Source organism: Aquila chrysaetos, chromosome 9 (assembly GCF_900496995.4).
Source record: "Aquila chrysaetos chrysaetos chromosome 9, bAquChr1.4, whole genome shotgun sequence".
Classification (NCBI taxonomy): Eukaryota; Metazoa; Chordata; class Aves; order Accipitriformes; family Accipitridae; genus Aquila; species Aquila chrysaetos.
In genome coordinates this window covers 321,567-344,841 of record NC_044012.1, presented here as the reverse complement: position 1 = coordinate 344,841, position 23,275 = coordinate 321,567, and the positions used below count along the sequence as shown (strand labels likewise).

Here is a 23,275-nt window from a genome sequence, read left to right as displayed (position 1 = left end):
AGTTTGATTGTGGTACACAAGGGAAAACAAGAGATGCAGGATAAATCTTGTGAAGGGACAAGTGCTGCTTGACCAGCAAAGCCTGAGTGAGCCTGGGTCCACAAGAAGGGAGCTCTCAGTGCTTTCCCCACATTGACAGGTGGTGTTTTGCTCTTTTGAGAGGAGCTGAAATTTGAGGGTGCTTTAGGAGCAGGGCGGGTGGTCACGTCCCTGTTCTCTACCTCATCTGGTGAGATGGGTAGAACAACAGACTTGATACAGGTGATTCAACCTGGGCCTTCCCTGTGCAGTTAGATCTTTAGTGGTAGAAGGAAGAAGCTGGCTGAAGGTTTCAAAGCTGCCATAGCAGTTGTCTCCTGAAACAGTGACATTTCTGTTTTTGTCTAATCACATGAGGAGATGGCTCAAAAACAAGGACAGGATGGTGCCCTGCTTCTCCCCCAACTCTACCAAAGTGATGAGTAACTCCTACTGTTGCTCTCAGATGATTGTAGGATATTGTACTTAAATGCTGAGATCTGCTCACCTTGCTCCCCAAATAGTCAGCTTCCCCACCCTGCAAACTGTCCAAGGGCGCAATAAGTAGGTTAATGCTTGCTTTAGGGTTAGCCTGAGGGTGAGAGTTCCCCATAGGAACAGTGGAGTTGTGTTTGCTCTGTGTGTGCCTGTGAGTTCATGCGTGGGGAAGCCTTCAAGGTGAATGAATACCTACTGCTCCCATTTCATTGTTGTGTGCTCCCCCCTCATTTCTGCCCCAGCAGCGGAAACCTGTGTAGCCTTGTGGCTGATTGCAGGGTTGTCACTTTGCATAACAGGCCTGGGTTTTGTCTTAATTCTCTGTTCACCAATGCTTTGAGTCATTCTTTAGAGTTTTGACTCCCCTGTTTGGGAGCAAGTGCAAAGAGCAAGGGACAAGGACAGAGAAACAGAAGAAATGCAAAAGGTGGAGATTACATCTCTGGGTATGATTTGCGTGCTGCAAACATTAATATATTACAGCATGGAGAAATGGCTATTGCTGTGTCTCCTATTTCCAAGACACAGCCCATGCGCTGGGTTCACTCACGGTTCTCCGCACTCAGAATCTGGAGCACAAGTCACAGGCAGCTGAACATCTTCTTGAAGACAGTCAAGACAGCCCAAGGCATCTCTTTGGGGCTTTGATGCCAGGTAGCTCAGGTCAAAGCAGGCAGCGCTAATGTAGCTCCCAGAAAACTGATTTCAGCTCCTTTGTTTCACTCCCCACCTCCCAGCCAGGGAGTCCTTCTGCGATGCTCTCCAAGGCTGAGGAATTGCCCTTGTGCCCTGTGTGCACTGCAGCAAGTGCAGCTGTCAGGAAGAGCTACAGGAGAGGCAAAAACGCAGCTGCACATCTCAGAGGCTGGTTGGCTTGGTCGCTTATTGCCTTGTGCTCAGAGAGAGGGGCTGCCAGCTGCACGGGCAGAAGCCCCACAGGCCAGACACTTATCGAGATCCAGAAACAAGATCTCTTCTTCATGCTCTGTGTTTGCTTGCCACTAGCATCCTGCCCTCCTATTTACACAAGGGTGTACCTGGAGTAGCCAAGTACCTAGCTCTTCCATGTATCTTGTGTTGTTTCATGAACTGTCTCCTGAAAGAGTGAGATGGGCCTGACTGGCACTGCTTTGAGCCCTTGACCTCTGTGCTCTCCACAGAGCCCTCTTACATCAGGGCAGACTAGCATAGGGAGGAGCAGGTTGTTACATCTTTTTCCTCCAGCTGTTTCTTATGAATCTGAAGGATGCTCATTTTTAATTTCTATAAGGACTGTGGCCCTCATGCTGATGCCTCAGGAGGATGTATGGATATCTCCCTGGACCAGGACTTGCAGCCTGGATTCAGCTCTCTGCCAGACCAGGCATGGTGAGGCAGACAGGACTAATTTTCCTTGGGATGGTGATATACTGAGTATTTCAAACAGGTTCAGTCAAGAGAGACTTGTGTGTGACCAGGAGGAGGCTGTTTGCTGAAGCCAGAGACTGTTCTGCTGCAGGAGTGGGACCAGAGACTTAAGTCTGTTTTGTCACATGAGTTTTCTGCATAACCTAGCATGCACAGAGCTGATGCCTTGTTGCAGAACCTAGCTCTCACACACTTTTTGTCTATCTGCTCATGCCCTGACTCAGTCACCAAAGCCACATGTCAGGCTTCCATTGTACTTTTGCAGTACTGGTTTGGTTTCTTCTTTTGCTTGAGCCTCACTTGACAAGGACAAATGATGGAGCAACAAGAACTGAGGTTTCAGGTGGTTTTCAAAGAGCAACTTATTTGTTAGTCAAATATTTGACTCAGGTAAGCAAATCACGGCCAGAAAAAGGTAAAAGAAGAGGTACATTCTGCCTGCTTTCAGGTACCAAGTCTCTGCTCCAAGTGACCTTGAGCTTAGGCAGTCAGCTTCAGAGCAGCATAGCTGTTCCCATGCTCAGCTGCTTGATCTGTGTATTGAAAGCCCAATCCTGGAAGAAAGCCTGTGGTGACACAGGGCGTACACTGCTGGCTCTTAGCAGCTGCTTGTCTGAAGTGGTGGTGTTAGGGCTGGAGATGAGATTCCCTGATAGGTGTCTAGTTGGATGTAGTCCTAGAGGGAACAAGAAGATCGTGGTGGGGAAGCAGGAGCTCTTGTGGAATGAGAGAGCTTGGGACCAGAGAAAGGAAGCAGAGAGTGCTGTGCTGTTACAAGTGGGAATGGAGTACCTTGTTCAAAGCGATTTGAGTAATTCATGCCATAGCAGGAGCCAACAGAAGCACTTCTGTCCCACAAGACTGGATTGTTTCTATTCTGAAGTATGCTGGTCTGCACAGACTGTCACATTGGATTGATTCATTCTATATTAGCCATTTGGTCCCTCAATCAGGTCCTTTCACCGTGAAGTTGTGGAAGCCATCAGTGAGTACACTGATGGATGTTTTAAACACAGAAGTGCCCAGGAAAGGTGCTAACAGAATCCAGACAGGAGCAGCATGGACTCCGGTGGCATGGGCAGTGTGCAGAGTCTGATACAGCTTGCAGTGCTCAGACACTGCTCTAGCATTAACTGGCCAGCTCCACGTGCACAGACAAAGACCCGGCCAAGCACAGCAGAAGAAACTAGACCAAGGCTTCAGGATGTTGTCCCATGAAATGTTGAAATACCTAGTGAATTTTCCTACACTGGAATATTTTAAGACTTTTTAAAATAAAGGAAAGAATGACTCTGAGCCTACTAAGCAAACACCAAAGCACAGGGTGTGAATGACCACTCATGCTCCTCAGACATGCATGCATGTCTTGGTTTTGCGTGGCAAGGTTTTGGTAGCAGGGGTGGCTTCTATGAGAAGCTGCTAGAAGCTTCCCCCATGTCCGACGAAGCCAATGCCAGCCGGCTCCAAGACAGACCCGCCACTGGCCAAGGCCAAGCCCATCAGCGACAGTGGTAGCACCTCTGGGAAAACATATTCAAGAAGGGGGAAAAAAAAAAAAAAAACAACTGGGCAACAGAAACTGCAGCTGGAGAGAGGAGTGAGAATATGGGAGAGAAAAAACCCTGCAGACCCCAAGGTCAGTGAAGAAGGAGCAGGAGGAGGTGCTCCAGGTGCCGGAGCAGAGATTCCCCTGCAGCCCACGGTGAAGACCATGGTGAGGCAGGCTGTCCCCCTGCAGCCCATGGAGGTCCGTGGTGGAGCAGATATCTACCTGCAGCCCATGGAGGACCCCACACCGGAGCGGGGGGATGCCTGAAGGAAGCTGTGACCCCATGGGAAGCCCGCGCTGGAGCAGGCTCCTGGCAGGACCTGTGGCCCCGTGGAGAGAGGGGCCCACGCTGGAGCAGGTTTGCTGGCAGGACTTGTGACCCTGTGGAAAGGACCCACACTGGAGCAGTCTCTGCCTGAAGGACTGCAGCCCGTGGAAGGGACCCACGCTGGAGAAGTTTGTGAATGACTGTCTCCCGTGGGAGGGACCCACGCTGGAGCAGGGGCAGAGTGAGGAGTCCTCCCCTGAGGAGGAAGGAGCGGCAGAGACAAGGTGTGATGAACTAACCCCAACCCCATTCCCCATCCCCCTGCACCGCTGGAGGGGAGGACGTAGAGAAAATCAGGAGTAAAATTAAGCCTGGGAAGAAGGGAGGGGTAGGGGGACGGTGTTTTAAGATTTAGTTTTTATTTCTCATTATCCTACCCTGATTTGATTGGTAATAAATTAAATAAATTTTCCTCAAGTTGAGTCTGTTTTGCCCGTGACCATAATTGGTGAATGATCTCTCCCTGTCCTTATCTCGACCCACGAGCCTTTTGTTATATTTTCTCTCCCCTGTCCAGCTGAGGAGGGGAGTGATAGAGTGGCTTTGGTGTGTGCCTGGCGTCCAGCCAGGGTCAACCCACCACAACGCAAACACCCAGAAAGTGCCAATATCAACACATTCAGTAGGTGCAGGGATCTAGGTTGCAGAAATAGGGGCTGCCCAGACCTCCCTCCCTGCAAAGCAGTAGTCTGCCCCTTCAGAAAAGATTCAAAGAAATTATGTGGATTTTTTTCAGTGGTTTAGCCTTAGTTTCTGTTTACATTTGTGTAACTAAGAATTTTCTGTTTGCTCTGTGGTTTGTTCTTCTTCTTTGATGCTTCTTTGAAGCATCATCCATATTAAAACTTGAATTGTCTTTAAAAATGAATTATTTAACTGGTGTGAAATCCTGTCTAAACATTCTTATCTTCATTTAAAAGACACATGCATTGATTAATTACCAAATTAAGCTACTCTGAACCCAAATTAAGAGTTTGCACTAGATTTTGGAACAGTTGCATTAAATCTTTTTAAACTGATTTTTAAGTGATGCTGTTTTTACTTTAGACAGGGCTTTGATTTCAGTTCTGCCATGCTTATATGCTTTTCCTTGCATTATTTTTTCATTTCTCATTCATTCTTCCAGTTCCCTGCCTCCCAGCCCTCTGTTCTCACCCTCCAGTGCAGTGGATTTTTTTTTAATTTTTCTTCCTAGCTTCTTCCTTTTTCTGCAGTGTCACTGGCAACTTTCTCCTGTTCTTCTGGTCTCCACTTTCCTGGCTATCAGTAGCATGTACCTGCAGGTCCTCTCCCCTCTCCTCCTTCCTTGAAATCTGTGGAGTCCATTTTTCTCCCTGTGGAGTGCACAGAGGTTGTTAAAGAAAGAACAGGCTTAACGAGGAAGGTGCTAAGTGGGACTGACTGCAAAATGCAAGAGCTAATGCTGGGCATCTTTTCTGGCAGCGTGTGCGCCACTGCTGTTGAGGCACGGGAGCGGAAAGCTGGGTGCCCACAGGCCACCATGAGCACCTGCACCCGCAAGCGTGGGTGTCAGGCTCGCCAGGGCAGGGAGCTTGGGGCAAGGCTGGGAATGCAGTTGAGCTCATTCAGGTTACTTTGGTCATGCCTCGCGCATCAGGTTGCCCTGATTTCTCTTACTGCCAGACTAACTCCAAAAAAGGAACATAAACCAAAGTATGTCAGTGATTTTGAATTGCAAATCTGGGTGCTCAAAAGCCATGAAATGAGAAATTTAAGGTGCTTATTGCAACATGAATCCACCCATGTTGGACACAAGTAGCATTTCCTATTTCTGCTCACAGTCCTAAATACGTATCTCAGTTAAAACAGATGTCCAAGCAGCTATGGTTGGTGAAAACAGAGTTATGGAGGAAAACAGGGAGGGTTTGGTATGTTCATTATTACAGACGTTGACTGTGTCAAGGTAAGGTTGAAAGTGTGCCTGGAACTATGTATTCAAAGTTAATTTACTATTTAAATTTTAACATTCGAAGTTCCTGTGTTTAATTTCCATGTAATTATTAACTTGTATTCTCACATAAAGGTAGTATTGACATTTTCCATTAAAAGATTCTCTTTTTGGTTGCTTGCCTCTTCTTTACCCACCTTAAATGTGAAATTTTCTACATTCATTTTTGTTTTGGCATGATTTTTCTTTAATATTTCTCAAAAAAAACCAGTTTTGCCAAAAATTATTTTAACAGAAAAAAATACATGACTTGTTCAAGATTTGGGGGGGGGGGGGACACACCTTACAGATATTTCCTTGAAAAACGTGAAAGCCTCTTTGCTTCAATGTAAAGATTTCAGTATTCTTGCCAGAAATATTTTAGCAATGTGCTGCACCTTGCCTTCAGAATAAGCTTTAACTTCGACATTTCTCAGCCACCAGCCCTGCTGGGAGTGCCTGGGATTCTCTTCCACCCCCATTCCCCACGTGCTCTGTCCTTGTGTGAGTACACTAGTCCCACAGCCTGGCTGCATTCCCAAATTGCAAAACTTGGCATGATGGTGTAACTTCAGTTCGGCCTCTTTGTGCATATGCTTTACACCACTGTTCTTTGACGACATGCTGCGTGCATGGTTACTGCTCTGTGAATGGATCAGCGTGTTGCTGTTTGTGGGATTTCTCACCCAACTGTTGTGGAAACCTGGAAGTGTTGAATGAATGGCAGACGGTGGCTTGGGAATTGTCTCAGTGGGGAATTGCTTTTAGTGACAGGTACAGCCATGGGTTTGTTATGTTACTGGAGGCAGTGGACAAGCCAGGACCGTTGTAGACAGCTCTAATTGTCCTTATCTTCAAAGTTTTCAGCTTGGAACATGAAGATGTTTCTTTGTAGAATTGCTGAGCACTCACAGTTTTGCTTAAAACATATGAAATGCTATAAAGTTGTTAAGTGCTTCACAAATCAGAACTAGACACCTAGACTCAAGCACCTAAAATTAGAGGGCACATCTAGTGCTTGAATCTCTCTCTGCCTCTATTCAGCATTTGTAGAGTGCGGATAATAAAACTTTTTCCTCACAGGGGTGCTGAGATTAGGTAATGCTCCCGGAGAATTTAGATAATGATGAATGTCTTAGAAATTCCCACGAGGAGATTAATAACAATGTTCTGCATGAGGTTTGAAAACTGCACTAAATGCAAGTTGGAGCCACACACTAAGTTGTGAGAGAGAAAAGGAAATACTGACTGATTACCTTTTCTGTGCACATTATCCACCTTGTGAATGAGGAAGTCCAGGACAGTATAGGATCATGTATTGGAGTCCATATTATATGCTTATACAGAAGGGCCCAAATTATGCTGGCAACCTTAATTCTGTCATGCCCAGCATTCTAATAGTGTCTTGTAATTGTAGTATTTTTCTAAAATAGTTCTACTGTAGGCACTATTTTTAAATTAAGAAATCACATCTCTTCTCATGCATGTTTCCATACTTGGTCCAGCTAATGAAAACTGCAAGGGTTAGCCATTCTTTGAAAGCTTTCCTCAATAGTAAATGTTAACAGAGACACCAGACCCTTCTCCTGGCTATTAATCTGCAGATAATAGAAGGTCTATTTCTTAAGTACACACAGAAAAGGAGAAGAAGAAATACTGGCTATGACACAAAATGAATTGTCTTCCTCCATGCCCTTGTAACCTAGGGCATGTAGTGCAGGCTGCCAGCCATTGCGTTACAGATTTAAAAGTGCTGGAATCTCTCAGTTCTTTAGCAGGTTGCCTGATGGATTGGTGAGTAATGTACTTGAAGAGTGCATTACTAAGCCCCAGACTAATGGCTAGCTCTTGCCCATGGCTTTTGCTATAGATCATTCATCGTGCTATTCATAAGCTCTCTGCCAGTCTGTGTCTGGCACTTGTGCTGCTGCTGCTAACACCATTTGCCTGATGAATTCTGCAGGAACATCCCCCACATTTTCAGAATGCGAGTGGTAAACGAGAAGAAAAGAGTGAGTCACAGTTCTCCAGCAGTTCTCTTGCTCTTTTGCAGGACATGGTAAAGGGTAAGGTGACGGACATGATACTCACTTACCCAGTATTACTAGCACAGTAGCCTGTAAAAAACACCTGGGGTTTCTACACACCACAGGGCGCCTTCCTATCACTTTCTAAGGAATTTGTGCCTGAGAACTTTGCTTTCCTAGGAAGACTGATGTTACAGGCCATGGTAAGATAGAAGGGGGAAGGAGAGATGACTGGGTTGCTGAGTACAGCTCTTCAAAAAGGAACTAGTTAGTTTCTCTGACATGTGCCTAGATGTAGTTACCAAGATTTGGCTGTTGTGTGAGCTAAATGAGGTAGAACTAAGCTTCACAGCAAAGACCATCTCCAGGGCTGACTTCTGGGCTGGCTTCGGTGGAGAAGGCAGATGTGTGCAGACATGAATGAGTTGCCCTGCTTCCAGTCCCCACCTGGCTCTCCTCTTTCTTTAGACTCCGTGATATTAATAGGACTCCAGGGTAACTGTCCAGGAGTTGTGGCTCCCCTGGTGTGGTTGAGACGAGCTGGATACCTCTCTGCTCCTTTCACTTGGGCCACTGCACAGCCATGAGAAAAGAGCAATCCAGTCAACTATTGATTTAAACCACTGACCCATCTCACCTCCAGTTGTTTGAGCCATCCAGGACCCTTTCCAATTCCTGAGTACAGTCTGGTACCTTTGCCGATAGAGAATGTTTAAGCCTTGCTTTATTCGGGGCTCTTTGTGTTTGTATTTTTGCAAGAAGTTACTTAAAAATAAACTTCAGCAGCTCTTTATTAACATATTCCCGATGAGCTTATGGAAAGGATGAAGACTTCATCCTAAGGAATTTCCTCTACAGCAGTTACAGTAAAGATTGCTACTAAAACTAGACAGCAGAACCAAAACTGTAAAAACAATGCAGATGAGGAAAGTTCTTCAGTTCCAGTAGTCCTATAGAACTAGAAATAGCCCAAACTGAGCAACAAACACTTTAATTTTCTAGTTTACTCCACATGTTAGGGATGTTGTGCCTTTTGAGGGGATAGTAGTAGTGACATCAATGTACTTGGGGGTGCTAGACATTATATTCTTTTAGAGAATGACCTCTTTTTACCAGGGCTATTTTTCTTCATGCACTTCAAACAGAGCTCGGGCACCTTTTCATTGCCCTATGCAGGAAGCAAATTCTGGTTCTTTGTATTATTCACATTAATTCTACAACCAAAAGTCTGAGGGTATTTTGGATACAGAAACAGGTGGAGGATGCGGAGTGTTGCAGACAAAGACAACGCTGCTAAAAAGGAATATGCCATAAAACCAGAAATTCCCAGTGAGTATTGTCAATTGGTTTATTTGCATGCTCTTTTAGAAGATGTTTCTGGTAATAAAGCGTCATCAATCTATTATTTCTTTTGACCAATCTTTCTCTTTCTCAGCCTGCCTATATAAAACCTTGTAGTGGCCTATATTTAACTGAGAATATCCTCTGCTTGTTTCCTATCTTCTAGCTTGAGTTTTCTTTCTTTAACAAGCACAACAGCATGCTGCTCTATCTTCAAAGAGGAAATTAATTCCGTCCGCAAAAGGGTCAAGTGCTAGAAAGTGCATAGCAATGCAGTTTGCATGGCAGGATCGAGGAGATATGATGCTAATAAGATTCTAAGATGAGAACAGCAGACTGGCTCTGGGGATTCAGATGAAGGGTTCTGTAAATTTTAAAAGAAATGGTCTCCAAAAACTAATGATGTCTGCTTTCCAATTCATTAATAATGTGGAGCGGGGAGATGGGAGTGAGAAGCAGGCCATGCTTTGAAATATCAAAATGTAACAAGGAAAAAAACAGTGAGAGCTCATCTCATCGGGGTCATAAAGCTGGGAGAAACAGGCAGGCTGCAGGGGAACATAGTGTCAGTGCCTAGAGGGAAGGAAATTGCACTGTGTGTTCTGCTATGTGTAATTTATGCACAGACTCTTTGCCACTGCTGATGTAAAATTTCTATGCTGAAAAAGATGTTGCTGTATTGACAGAGCTTTTTCAATGTTCTTGTTTAAGGTGACTTACTACACGTGATGTCTGACGGATTTTAAAAACATGTGAATCGTCTTAGCATATTTACAAATGACTCTTGGTAAACCTTCCCCTTCGCCTTTTTGCATTGCATGCACGAAGCTGAGTAACAAGAACCTGAACCTTGTTTGTAGTTAATAGTGGAAGAAAACCCCTCAGGCTAATGAACCAAGAGCAATTCTGAGCTTTCCTCTCTAGTATCTGGAGAGACTGTGCCTTTCCAAGGGCTGCCTGGACACATCGTGTGACCTTGCTGCTTTACATCATGAAAATTTCCCATTACTGGTATAGTGTTTGCATGGAGCTGCTGTTGTGCAGACACTATGCTAGAGTCTCTCCCTTGCGTGTGCAGAGTTTGCAGCTAGTAGAAAATGTCTGTGCTTGAACCGTTTCCGGAGTGGGAAGGTGCGCAGCAGGAGGATTTTGCTCTGACTTTTATTTTTACAAAGCTATTACGATTTGCAGAGTAAGGTTAAGGTTCTCCTCTTATCTTCTCCTTTTATCTGTGTGATATTTTCTCATCTCACCTCAAAACCTCCCATCAGCGATGACGGGTGAGGTTCTGGGGAGCAGCCAGTGCCGCAGAGCCCCAACGCTGTCTGTGGCTCCTTGGAGCCAGCCCGCGGGCTGCTGGCCGGGAAGCGCTCGGCCGCAGCGAGCCCGGCCGGGGGCAGAGGGCAGGGGCTCCGCTCCAGCCCTGACCCCGCAGGGCTGCCGCTACTGGAAACTGCTCCTGCCGCTTCCTTGGGACTCGGCGCTGGCGCACTCCGGCTGTACCTGCACGCTCCAGGTGCAGCGAGGGGCACCTGCCGCAGCCACTGTGCTGGCCCTCTGCTCAGCCCGGGTGTTTGACAGAGCGTTTTTTAGCCCTGGTAAGACCAGCATCTTGTCTTTGCTGCATTGCGCTGCCCTGAAGCTTTTTTCTTGTGGTCCGCTTTCACAGTCTGCAGGTCCCATCTGTTTTCTTCAGCCTGAGTCACATTATCTCAGCAGCGAGTCATGCTCAAGACAAGTAATTTCTCTTGGGTACGGGAGCAGGGGTTCAAAGGAGTGTTTAGTAGGTGGTAGCATGTGCTTGGGAAACCCTGTCCTCTCAGAAGAGCTGCTTTCCTGAGGGCTTCTGCTGAGTTGCAGAATCAGGAATGTCTGGGATGTGGCACGCCATTTGGGGGAGATAGATAGCTCATCAAGTCTGGCTAGGAGGCTTGAGCTGCGGTATTTTTTTCTTGCTAAAGCCACAGTGGAAGTGGGTGAAGTGGGGCTCTGCAACATGTTCACAAAACAGGTTTCTCTTACAGTGTTTATAAATGCTGTGTATTTCTTCATCAAGACACCATGGGGTCCTCAATATTCACAGGTATGCCTCAGTTGTCCCTAGAGCAAACCACGAATGCATTGGCACCAACTTCAAAAGCCACAGCCTTCACCTGTGTTTTTTTCTGCATATTCTTGGTCTCCAGTGAACATAATCAGCCCGACTTTACAGGCCTTCCCATGAACTGCAGGGAGGATATGGCCATGTGTATCAAATCTTCCACTTTCCTCATATTTGCGTCTCAAATGTTTCCTTGGAGAAGAGCTGGGGAATTTGTTTCCTCAGGAAATCTCAAGATAGATTGATAAGAATTTTCTTGAAGGTTTTCCAGTGAGGTTCCTGCTTGTTTTTCAGCTTCTCAGCACAAGGTTACAGAATGACTTGCCTGCAGCCACATAGTCGGTCAGTGGAGCAGACAAGAGTTCACAGCTGCTTCAGTGGAGATACAGTTGTGTGCATCAGGACAGTCTTACGGCATCGGTAAAGATATGAAAACCAGCTGGTATATGGAGGCTTTTTTCGTTGATGTTCTTCACCTAGCCACTTAGCAGCTGAGTTGATTTTTGTGTCAATGATCTTCCAGCAGAAATCATTCCATCTTGGAGCTTGGCTTTAACATTACTGTAGCCACCAGGACCTTGGCATGAGCAGTTATATTTTGAAGGTCTTTGCTTATGGTGAAGGGGAAATGAGCCAGCATTCCAGTGTAAAATACAAAGAATTCATAACCCCAAATTTCCTGAGTTCTGTGTCTCAGGTAGACTGACTGATGTGTGATGACCACCTCAGAAAAGTCATGCATTCCTTTCTGATTTGCATCAGTTTGCTGCCGACTGCTTTTTCCAAACTTTTATCTAAAAGATGAAAAAAACCCTGGGTTTTGCTGGAGGAGGAAAAAAAATGCCAAGAAGTTTTCTCTGTTCAAAACCTAAAGCTTCTGCTCTAACTTTGGAGCCTACTGCTGGACACGTTCCCCAGTCTTCCTGAGTGACAAACATCTCCTGTCCCCATCAAGCTGCAAAAGCCTGCAGAAGAACTACAAAATGAGACATCTAAATTTCTGCAAATCTGTGAATGAGATGTCTTTCTATAATCATGGCATCCAGGCTTGAAACAGCCTGTGAAATGCTTTTGAAATACAGTAGGAAACGCTGGAAGCCAATGAGCTCTCTGATACTCTGGATGTTGTACTAGAACTTGCTCTCCAGGTGAGGAGCCCAGCTCTTTGTCCACGTGCTGTAGTCTCCACTGCTGCACACTAGCTTTATACTTGCAGCAACAGTTAAGGTTGCCTGCATTCCTTGAGCTTGCAGAAGAAGTAGACAAGGATATTGCAAATACTACCTGTGATCTTACTGTCTAATAGCATCCTGCTTAGGGAGAGCTGCAGTTGTGTTTCTCATCCTTTAGCTGCTCTTTCCAGTCTGAAAGCTCTCATGGAAGAATAATCTTCAGCAATCCTGAATAAACTAACCTGAGCATTTTAAAATGGCATCTTTAATTAGAGGAGACATTTCTGAGTTTGTGATGCTGTCACACTAGTGACATCATCTGCACATCTGCTGTAGCACAAACCAGGCTTATTCTGGCTCACACGCTTGCTGTCAGAAAAGACACTCTGCTCTGCACTTAGGCATTTGATTTAGCTTGGACACATAAGTCCTTGCAAAAGTCAAGGTTAGGGGAGTATCAGCTGTTTGCCTTCCTGTAAGAAGAGAGCTCCTCCCCTCTTTTGCTGGGACTTAGCTGTTCGGAGCATGAGGCGTTTCGGCAGTTTCCTCAGCTGTACCTACGTTGAAAGCAAGTTCTCCCTGCATGGCTACAGCGTGACAGAAAAGCATGGCTACAAGGAGCACGTGAGGAGCTACCTGTCCATCCTCATACCCTCAAGTGTGGTATTCCTGACAGGTGTGGTGTATAATTTAGTCTTGAAGGCTTCTGAGGATGGAGACCTCACAGATCTGCAGCCCGAGACAATGAACGCCAGTTCAAACTATCCTTTCCTCTAAAACGTTTTTCTTAATCTCTTACTTGATGTAATTTAAGACCATTATTATTTGTGCTTTCTCTCACTGGCATGGGGAAAGGATTATATTCTTGTATATATGTTTGCAGGAGTCATGTTTTTATTTGTTTGAAGAGATGATTCCTTCAGTTGTTCTTTCTTCAAGCTAAATCATTTGAACTCCTTCACTCCTCCCTTAGGGGTCATGTTTCCAGATCTCAGTTCATTCACACTGTTCACCTCTAGGATCTATCCAGCTGCTCCACTAATCCTTTGTAGTGCAGTTCCCCATCTGTAGTGCAGTAGCCCCATCTCGATAAGCTCCTACCTAGCAACTGTTGATACTCTGTATGTGCAGCAGTGATTCCTGCCTGTGCAGACCTTGCACTCATCTCTGTTGAATTTCACTTTATTGTCCCAGCTCATTTCTCCAGCTTATGAGGTTTTAAATCCTGTCTTCCAATGATCTTGCAGTTCCACCTATATTTGTCATTTGCAAGTGTAACTAACATTCTTTATTCCATCACCTGCACCGTGAATACTCCCCAGCACAAAAAAGAGCAAGCCCTTCAAAAGCTCTAGGTACATCCTTCCATTTTGACAATGAATCATTGATAACTGCTCATGTGATGGGGCTCTTCAACAAGTTTTGTACCTAAGTTACCTTTGTACTTTATCTAATAGTAGTTTATCTAGGTCACATTTCTTTAGCTTGCTTACAAGAAGACTATGTGAGACAGCATCAGAAACTTCTGTGAGGTCAAGATTTATGACACCTGTTGTATCTCTTCTATCTACCTTTTACCATTTTGTGGAAGGAACGTAGATAAATTAGAGAAGATTGTTCATGACAAATCCATGTTGGCTGTTACCCACCTCCTTGTTATCTTTCAGGTGCTTATGAATTGTTTAATTACTGTTTTTCCAGAAATTGGACCTAAGCTGACTGATCTATAATTCTCTGACTTCTTTTTCCTCTACCCCCTTTTTATAGGCAGGCACTGTGTTTGCCATTTGTCATTCTTCCAGTAGTTGATGAGGTCTTAAATGCTCTTAAACTGCTTCAGTCAATTCTTTACATACCCTACATTGGGATTCCTTAGACCCAGACAGGCTGAAAATATCTAACGTAGAACTGCACGCCATATCTGTTTGAGTCTGAAATCCTGCCTCTTTGCCCTTGGTATTAACTATGATAGCCATCTTTTTGCTGTTAACCTTTTAGATGAGACTGGAACAAGATGCTATGAAAGACTGGTCTTCTTAGCATCATATGTCAATAATTGTACTGTTCTGTGGAGGAGCAAACCAAGTCTTTTCTTAGTCTTTCTAGTAAATGCATACTTGCCACTTTTGATTTCCCTTGTCAGTTGCACCTCATGTTGTGTCTTCCTATTTTTTCCCTCTACTTACTCCTGCTTTCATATTTGTCTGATTGTTTCCTGTTTTTGTTTGTAGTCACCGTGGAGCTCATGATTTAGCTGAGATCATTTCACACTACACTCGTAGCACTTTCTTTGCACAATGTCTTGAACTGGTGCAGTTAACAGCATTCTTCTGAGGAACTGTCCCCTGGTATGTTAATATTTCAGTCACATGAGGCATTATATCAAGTCTTCGTTAAGCCCATTCAATTGCATTATTTAGTATGAATTAAGAATTAGAAACAGAAAGTCACAGAATACTAGAGGTTGGAAAGGACTTCAGGAGGTCTGTAGTCCAATCTCCTGCTCAAAGCAGGACTAACCTCAAAGTTAGATAAGGTTGCTCAGTGTCTTGTTCAGTTGAGTTTTCATCATGAAACTTCCTTAAAGGTCTCTGAGATAGTGAGTCAAGTGCAGGAAGAGTGCTTGCTGGAGACCACAGCACAGTCTCAGGAGCAGTACCTCCATGTCAGACAGTTACCGTCCTGACTTACTGTGTTCCTCATTGTATGCAGCCTGTCTTTCATCTTCTTTTTCTGGGCTTCCCTCGCTTACACGCGAGTGCATGTGCATGTCAATGAAGAGTGTAGTCATTTTACAGCTCTGCTTCCCATTCCTCAGCATCCAGGGTTTTGTAAACCCAGCTGATGCTTATAGGAGCTGCAGAGATCCATTGCTTCTGAAAACCAGACTCTGTGCCTGTCACTTCAGAGTGTGCTCAATAACCTGTATTTCATGTGTCATCACCTGATATGCTGGTTGGAGATGAGGGATGCTACAGTAAGAGGACATGAGAGGTGGGAGGAACATGTCTACACCCTTCATATAGTGAGTCAGGATGCAGGAGTGTTGGGCAGGGAAGATTTATATATTCTGAGCTGCCTACTTGTATATTTCTTGTTTCATCACAAAACCTTGAATTTTCCATTGAGGAGGGAAGTCAGAGATCTGCCAGAGGGATTGTGTCTTGGTGGTATTCTGACGTTGCCTTATGATCCTTTTTCCGCTCCTTTTCACACATGCAGAGTCTCCCCAGCAGTTCCCTTTCTAGCACTTCACACCAAGCAGGGCTGTCTGATTATTCCTTATGACGGGTGTAAAAATGCCTGGATCCATGGCAGCCCTACTGCAGAAAATCTCTTCTGAAGAGTGAGCTCTCATTTCAGATAATGAGCCAGTTTTCTGTGGAAATCCGTGCCGGACTGACTCGTCGTCAGGCCAATGTGCCGAGGGGTGAGCCATGGGCCAGTCAGCACATGGACACTGGTGCCTGTGCTGCTCTTGCAGCTCTACCTGGGGATGGGGGCTTAGCCCCTGTCTTTCCCTATCTCTCAGTTCAACCTACTGCAGACACTTTTGAAAATCTAATTACACATCATTTAATACTATGAATTGCTAATCTGTGGGAGACAGATCTAGAGAGCTTTATAAGTAACAGCAGAATGAAATGCACCGTTTCTTCCGGCACTCTGCTTCCTCCTGTGTTTTCACGTACATCTCAGATTCGCTTTGCTGAAGCTGGTTCCTGCTGATACTGCCCTCCACACACCTCTCCTCTCATCGCTGTGCAATGCTCCCTGCACATCTCCCAGCCCTTCCCAGGAAGGGAGAGATGTTTGCTGTTCCAGGCAGTGCTAACACTTTTGTTAGGTCTTTCCTTCTGAAGCTCGGTAGAAGCTGCCGACTCTCCCAAGTCAGTTCAGGACAAAAGCATTATGGGAGCAGCATTACTAGGTGGAGGTAACGAGGGGGAGGAATTACAGGTTTTGCAACAGGACAATGCAGTGTCACGGATCCCTCTGGGACAGGAGCCAGCCATTGTACGAGCCTACGCCGAGTCCCAGTGTGGCATTGTGCGAGTCTCTGAAACCTTTCTGGGCCTCAGTTTCCCCATTTGAGAGAACAGTGGTAGTATGTGTGTGCCCCACTGGGCTGGCGGGACTGTGCTCTGCAGCGTGCCGTCCTTCGGGTCCTCCACCTCACCACTGGTGTCCAGGACACTGCTGCTGCTCCAGAGGCCGCTGCGGCACGTGCCATGCATGACCTGCTTCAGGTGCCCCGCAGAGCCCTGATGACACGTATCAGCTGCCAGGGCCACGGCCCCTTGCGCGGGGTTGAGGCACCGCTCCTCATTGAGACCAGGCGACAGCAGCATCAGGACCAGCCAGATGATCCAGCCCCATCTGGGAGCGCAGATACAGCAGCGACTGGCTCTGTTACAGATCCTAGATAGGCCACGGATTCCACAGCAGGACTCTGTTCTCATGACAGATACCCAAAGGCAGATTTTGTTTTAATTAAATATGAAAATCTATAATGCAGTCAGCATGATGCCTCTTGGTATGTTTATTTTTATACCCCATTTATTTGCTTTTCTTCTCAACATATGCTTTCACTATGAGTGAGACTTTTATACTGACCATCTGTGCATTACGAATGAATTTCAGATAGGACTGAAGGACTTGGGGAGCAGGATAGAGGTTGGTTGAGTTTTTAATATCTGAGTGGAAATGGGTGTCATTTACAGCTGTGGAATAAACACACCAACTAGTCTTTTTCTTAAAATAATACTGAAATTGCAAAGTTGACATTTTTAAGCTGTTGTCTTTAGGTTTCAGGATTACCAGGCTTTTGAGATTAGTGAAGTATTTCATATCTCATATAGTTAATGTTTCACTTTCTGTCTCTACACTCAGAAAAAAATATTTATTGTTTCAATAATATTCTGCCTACATTTTAATATTTTTCTCTGCAGCCAAAGGGCAAAAAGCATTTAATTTCCCCAGCACCAAAGGTGATGGCATTTATCTGTGTGTTTTTGTGACTGTAACTGTAGTTCTGTACCCAGTCCAGTTTCAAGTCTTGGGGAATGGGTTAGATATCCCCAGGCAGAGCCCTGTGGATGTCATGAAAACAAGAAGGGAGCATGCCAAACCCTGGCTGGCATAGTACCTAGATCTGTGTTTCTCTGCAAAGAAAAGGACTGCTGCTCTCTCCAGTCTTCTCTCTGCTCTACCTGTCCTCTTCGCGTGGTTTAAAATGATGAAACATCCTGCACGTGCATGTCCCTGCTGAGCACTCGCTGCCGATGTGAGCCCCACAGCCTCCGTTTGTAACAGACAATCATGGAAGACCTCAGTGCTTCTGTATCCTTGCACAGAAACGGAATGCACTGCTGTCCAGCTCTCCCCCCTCTCTGCCAAGGACCAGATTTAGCGGCATCGTGGAAACCCCGTCCTCTCGCCTGGTGGAGCAGCACCAGCAGCGTGGGCAGGCACGATGGGGAACCACAGGTCTTGCCGTGAATCCGAGCTCTGTGGAGGTGGCTGTTTGGCAGGACTGCTGCAGGAATGTAGTGACTCCTTCAAGCTTTTAATTCCTCTGTGTCTCCTGGCTTTTACCCCTCCTTCCTCTTTGCCTTGTTATTTTTCCTTTTGACCACTTTTCTATGCTCTAAGGTCAAGGGTTTGCCCTGTGGAAGGAAAAAGCTTAGCCGAAAATTAGGAGATTTAATCAAAGGTTCTCCAGACAGCATGAACAATCACCGAACATTGAACTGGTCAAAAAGAAAGGCCATTCAAATGGAAACAGAGTGTTGTGCAGACCTCCCTTAGCAAAGAACTTGATGCCATTTCCACCACCCCACATGCCGCACTCGTTACTGCAGAGACTGTGGGTGAAGCCTGGGGGGCTGGGCAGCAGTGGGGCAAGGGCACCATCATGTAGCATTTCTTCCCAAGTAACAAGCAACAGGACAAGAGGAAATGCCCTCAAGTTGCGCCAGGGGAGGTTTAGATTGGATATTAGGCAAAATTTCTTCACTGAAAGGGTTGTCAAGCACTGGAACAGGCTGCCCAGGGAAGTGGTTGAGTCACCATCCCTGGAGGTACTTAAAAGGTGTGTGGAGGTGGTGCGTAGGGCCATGGTTTAGTGGTGGACTTGGCAGTGTTAGGTTAACGGTTGGACCTGATGATCTTAAAGGTCTTTTCCAACCTAAATGATTCTATGATTCCCTTGGACCCTACAGCCGATGCCATCGCTGTCAGTGATGTGTCCAGAGGCTGCAGGAGTTTGCAGGGAAAGCTCTCCTCTGTCCTGTACCCCACGCTCAGGACATGCCCACGTGCTTCAGGCTCTGGGCATGCCCTGAATGTGTCATTCCTACCCCCTCACCAAAGCATGAGTGCGATGAAAGCAGCAGCAGGAGTGGGGGCAGCTTTCCTGACCCCACAGGCTCACTGGCATAGCTCTGCCTTGAGGCACTGGAGAAGAAACATCCATTCCTGGTGGATATGAAACCCCATCTCCCCCCACGCTGCAGGTGCATTCCCAAAGTGCCATGCTGAGCTGAAGGACAGAGCCGTCTCAGGCACTGCTCTGCTGGGCAGCTGTCCTTGGAGCTCAGCGGTGGGGCGCAGGCTAGGGCAGATGTGCTCTGCTTACTGCAGAGATGCGGAGTTCTTTCGCAAGAACTGCAGTAGATTCCTCTCTAACAAAGAGTGTGTGCCTTTCCTATCCTTGCCATTTGCCTGCATGGGATCGTGTGCCCCGTACTAAGCATGCGACTGCTTAGGCACATAGGCACTACCAATAGCGAGAGAGTTCTCCCCCATTGCCTACCCAAAGAAGCAGCAGGTTTCCGATCTCCTCAGGCCGATGCCAGAGCGATTACCTGCTCAGACTGGATGACGTCCTCTCCCTTCAGCTGCTGGCTCAGCACCCACAGCTCTCACGGCATTCCCTTCGCTGTGATTGCAGAGGTATGATCAGGATTTGCCCCCCCCCCAAAGCTCTGCATGGTGCCCTGTAAGGAAACGTGTGCTGTGAGAGGCTGTTCTGCCTCCTGCCCCTGCAGACACGGTGGGCCTGGTTTTGGTTTGGAGGTTTGTGTGCAGCGCTGAGACTGGCTGCAGCAGCCTGTGCTTAGCTTAGGGCATCACTGTTTGCATGCCGGAGACCCAGGAGAGCGTAGTGAGTGCCTGTGCTCTGCAAAATACATGTACTGTGATTGTCTGCCGTGCCCCGCATAGGTGGCCATGAGCAGAATGTAACGTGCCCGTGCAAGGACCCGTCGGACTCGGGCTGCTTTTAGGCAGCAATTGGCCTGAGCTTCTTCAGCCACATTGCCCTTCCTCCCAGGGCAGGCGCCGCACTCCTGCCTGCACGCTGGTGCAGGAGAGGGTTGCGTGAGCTTTGTGCTTCCGCTGTTGGGTTCCCGTCCTGGTGCTGGTATTTTGCAGGTGAAGTCGAGTAAGGCAGAGACAATGTGCTCGAGCATTCTGTCTGAGGGGAGTTCGGGGAGGGGGAGAGGGAAAAAGGCTGTTAGATCTATCGCTGGCAATTTAGATTCAGAGACATTTCATCTGCAGTTCCCTCAAGTGTTGAATTGAATAAAACCAGCAGCAGCAGTGGAAAAGGAGGTGGGGGAAGGGCTCTGAGCACTCTCGGCTAAACAAAAAGAGACAGGCAGCTCATAAAAAAAAAGAATTGCATCCTTGGGCTGAAAATACAGATTCACAAGGAAGGGAGGAGAACGCATGGCAGAGCCCACCCAGCGGGCAGGGAGGGCCGTGGGCAGGTGCTGCCGAAGGCTCCCAGTGTTCCTGTAGCCTAGGCAGATCACAGGATTTACTTCTGGGTTTCATGATTTTCTGTGGGTTTTTTGAAGCTCCAGTTGTAGAATCAAGCAGGAAGAACAGAGTCCCAGGCTTTGTTTGCAGTTTAAAAAAAATTCTACTTCACTTGTCAGTGCTTCAGGAGAAAAGTGCAAAAATGAAACCCTCAAGGGTCAAAAATTCAGAAGAAAAAGTAACTTAGCACTTAGAATTTTGTAAACACTTGCCTTTTGGGGCCTGACTCGTGGTTCCCAAATGCAGTCATGGGATGGCACAACTGTCCTTATCATTAGGTGTTTCTGTTCATCTGCCTTTCAGAGGCAATTGCGGCTGGTTTTTGTTCTGGCCGCGCATCGCAGCATTTGCTCTTCTCCGGGTCTGTCTTTCATTCCCCAGGCATCAGGTGAGGACAGCTTTCACAGAGAGCCACTCAGCCCAGCCGAGCCTGAAAGGAGAGTGGCAGCCATTTGAGAGAATTAGATTACAGCAGAAAATAAATTCTTGGGGTCTCTGTTGCCTTGTGTGAATGTGGTGCCACCGCTTCCATGGTGGTGCTTCCAGTGGCTTATTAAGTCACAGAGAAGCATCAGGTGTCTCAAGGCTGACTGTGACCTTCCCTCAGGATACCCCTTCTGGCACTGTGATGCCTTGCTGGCGGCACAGGTCACTGCTGGTGGCACCTCTTGTCCCTGCAGGTTTCCTGGGCACTTTCTGCCCACCGGGGCCAGACCTCGTGCTTGGGCTTCTCTGGGGTGGCACCCTGCGGGTCCCGCTCCGAGATGCAGCCCTTGCACCCGCTGCAGACCCCCGGCTGACCGGCACCCTGCCATGATGGCGGCACCTGCCCCCAGCCCAGCCCGCGGGAGGGAAGGGCCTTGGGAGGGGGCTGCTCTGCAGCAGGAGAGGGCAGGCATTTCTCCTCCAGACTGCCCAGTCTCCATCTCAGCTGGTACTCCTCCCCAGCCAGGTCTCTTCCCCTCCTACAGAAAAGACAGTTGCTTTTCATCCCACTCAAGCACTTTTGTTCCCTCCATGCAGCCTGCCAGGCTCCCCAAAGCTGCTGGCTCTCCTGTTGTCCTCCAGCAAGCGTCGTGTTGGCTGAGTGGGGAGCAAAACTTCTCTCAAGGTGCTGTCACCGTTGCATCAAGTGCTGTGGTGATTTAATCCAATATAGCGGTACAGAAAACCTCCTTATGGCCAGACCAGCACAGCACTTTTACAAATGCTTACACAGCAGCAGCACAGCTGTCAGCATGTATTCAGGGACAAGGCAGAGTTCTACCATGTGTTTACTAACATGTGCTTACTGACATGTCCTAATCCTCTCCTGTTCCCTGGTGTGGACGCGGCATGTGGGCAAGATTTGTATGTGATCACAGTCCAGAATGCCCTCACTTGTTTAAGACCTGTGGGCTGCCAGAAGGGCTACTTAACTCAAGCCTTTGCTAGCCTTACCTCACCCATCTCAGGCATAAGGGAGTTGGTGGTGTGCTGGGTTTTTATCTGGGGAATCTAGGCCTGCTTTGAGTCCCATTAGATAACAGAACAATGCCAGGAACTGGTCTGCACCAGCATTTCTAGCAACAGTGGGGGATAACAAGAAGCTTGCTGGTAGAAAATCCCAGAGCAGGCACCAGGTGCTCAGGCAGGACCTGTTCACACTGCTTGGGTCCCACACCTGCTGGCTTACCTGGAGGGTGAAGGGGCTGGCTGACGCTCCTCGGATATTATTTCTTCCAAAAATGTCTTCCTGCCTCAGGTGGAAAGGTAGGTCTTTTGTTTGCCCCCCCATCTTCTTTATTGACCTCCTTGTGTTGTCCCAAAAGCAGGGTTCAGTACCCAGGGTGCAATAAGCCAATCTTACAGATCCAAGATATTTATTTATTTCATGTTTGCACAAAGATGGGTGCTAGGTGTGTGTAAGATTGGCTTATTGCACATGAGGTATCAAACCCTGCTTGTGGGACAATACTTGCCCTTTTATAAATACCTTAGTGATAGATCTTATGTCTTACGTTTTGCACAGCTCTGCTTCAGACCTTGTGCAGATGTGCACGCAGAGAGCACGTGCACACGACTAGCATGCCACATCAGCCAGAGCATGCTCCCAGCACAGCGTGCCCACACGGGGAGACTGGGCGCCAGTGTAGCACCAGTGTGTGAACGGATGCTGGTATGCAGCCTCAGACAGAAACAGGTGTAGGAAGGCAGGTAGGACGGCATACGTGGAGGCACCTGGCTTGACCCAGCTCTCCATGCTTCACCCAGAGAAGCCATCTGAATGAACAGCACATGAAGTCGGTACCCCACAGCTAAAGTCTGGCCAGCGCCGAGTACCCAGCACCGCCAGCGGTGCAGCTGGGCAGCTCAGGCTGGTTTCTGAAACTGTGCCAATTGTGACTTGGTCGAGCACTGTGCTTACATTAAAAAGTCCCCCTGCCTTTGCTGGTACTCATGCAGAAGTGCATGTGAAATACAAAGGCAAGGACAGGGTGAGGAGTCAGGACTTCTCAGGGCAGGCACCGCTATCTTTCTTTCAAGTCGTTTCAGCTGTAAAACAGGGGTCACAATTCTTACCTACGTCACAAGGATTTGGGAGCCTGATTAGCTACAGCCTGTAAAAGACTGAAGAAGTCTTACTGTGAATCTAGGACCAAAAATTAAAGAATGAGAGAGGCTGTCTTATGGGCATGTATTATGCTGCCCTGATTTTCTCCCTGTGTTATCGATCCAGCAGCTTGCTAAGATACAGCTCTGCCTGCTGTAGTGGTTTAATTCCTTTTTAAGCATCATTATTTTTCATGTTGTGGTCTTCCCCTGCTTGGGGTGCTTCTCACTGCCCATCCCCAAAAATGTCCATTCCTGTCTGTGTTTCATGGCGTGCACTGCTCCCACATATGTGTGTGTGTGTACACCAGGGAGACGGAGAGGCAGCTTCAGCTACACTAAGCAATTAAACTCCGGTAGCTCAGGGATGAGCAGGAGGCCGTGATTTTCTTTTCCTTTGCAGTAATTGCCTCTGCAATCAGCTTTGATCACCCGAGAGCAGAGGAGATGAGTGCTGCAAGTTGACA

The 23,275-nt window shown here is 47.1% G+C and overlaps 1 protein-coding gene across 4 annotated transcripts in view; it reads left to right on the top strand.

The window, feature by feature from the left end:
• The window catches only part of LOC115346149, a 111,535-nt gene that overhangs the window by 72,493 nt on the left and 15,767 nt on the right, over nt 1-23,275 (top strand). The window contains exon 1 of one of the 4 annotated variants that reach the window (XM_030025866.2): nt 19,251-19,346. The exons of the other annotated variants lie outside the window; for them this stretch is intronic. Coding sequence (XP_029881726.1) covers nt 19,272-19,346 — 75 coding nt within the window. The 5' untranslated portion in view covers nt 19,251-19,271. Of the gene's footprint in view, nt 1-19,250; nt 19,347-23,275 lie in introns of those variants that run through there. 4 annotated transcript variants of the gene reach the window in all.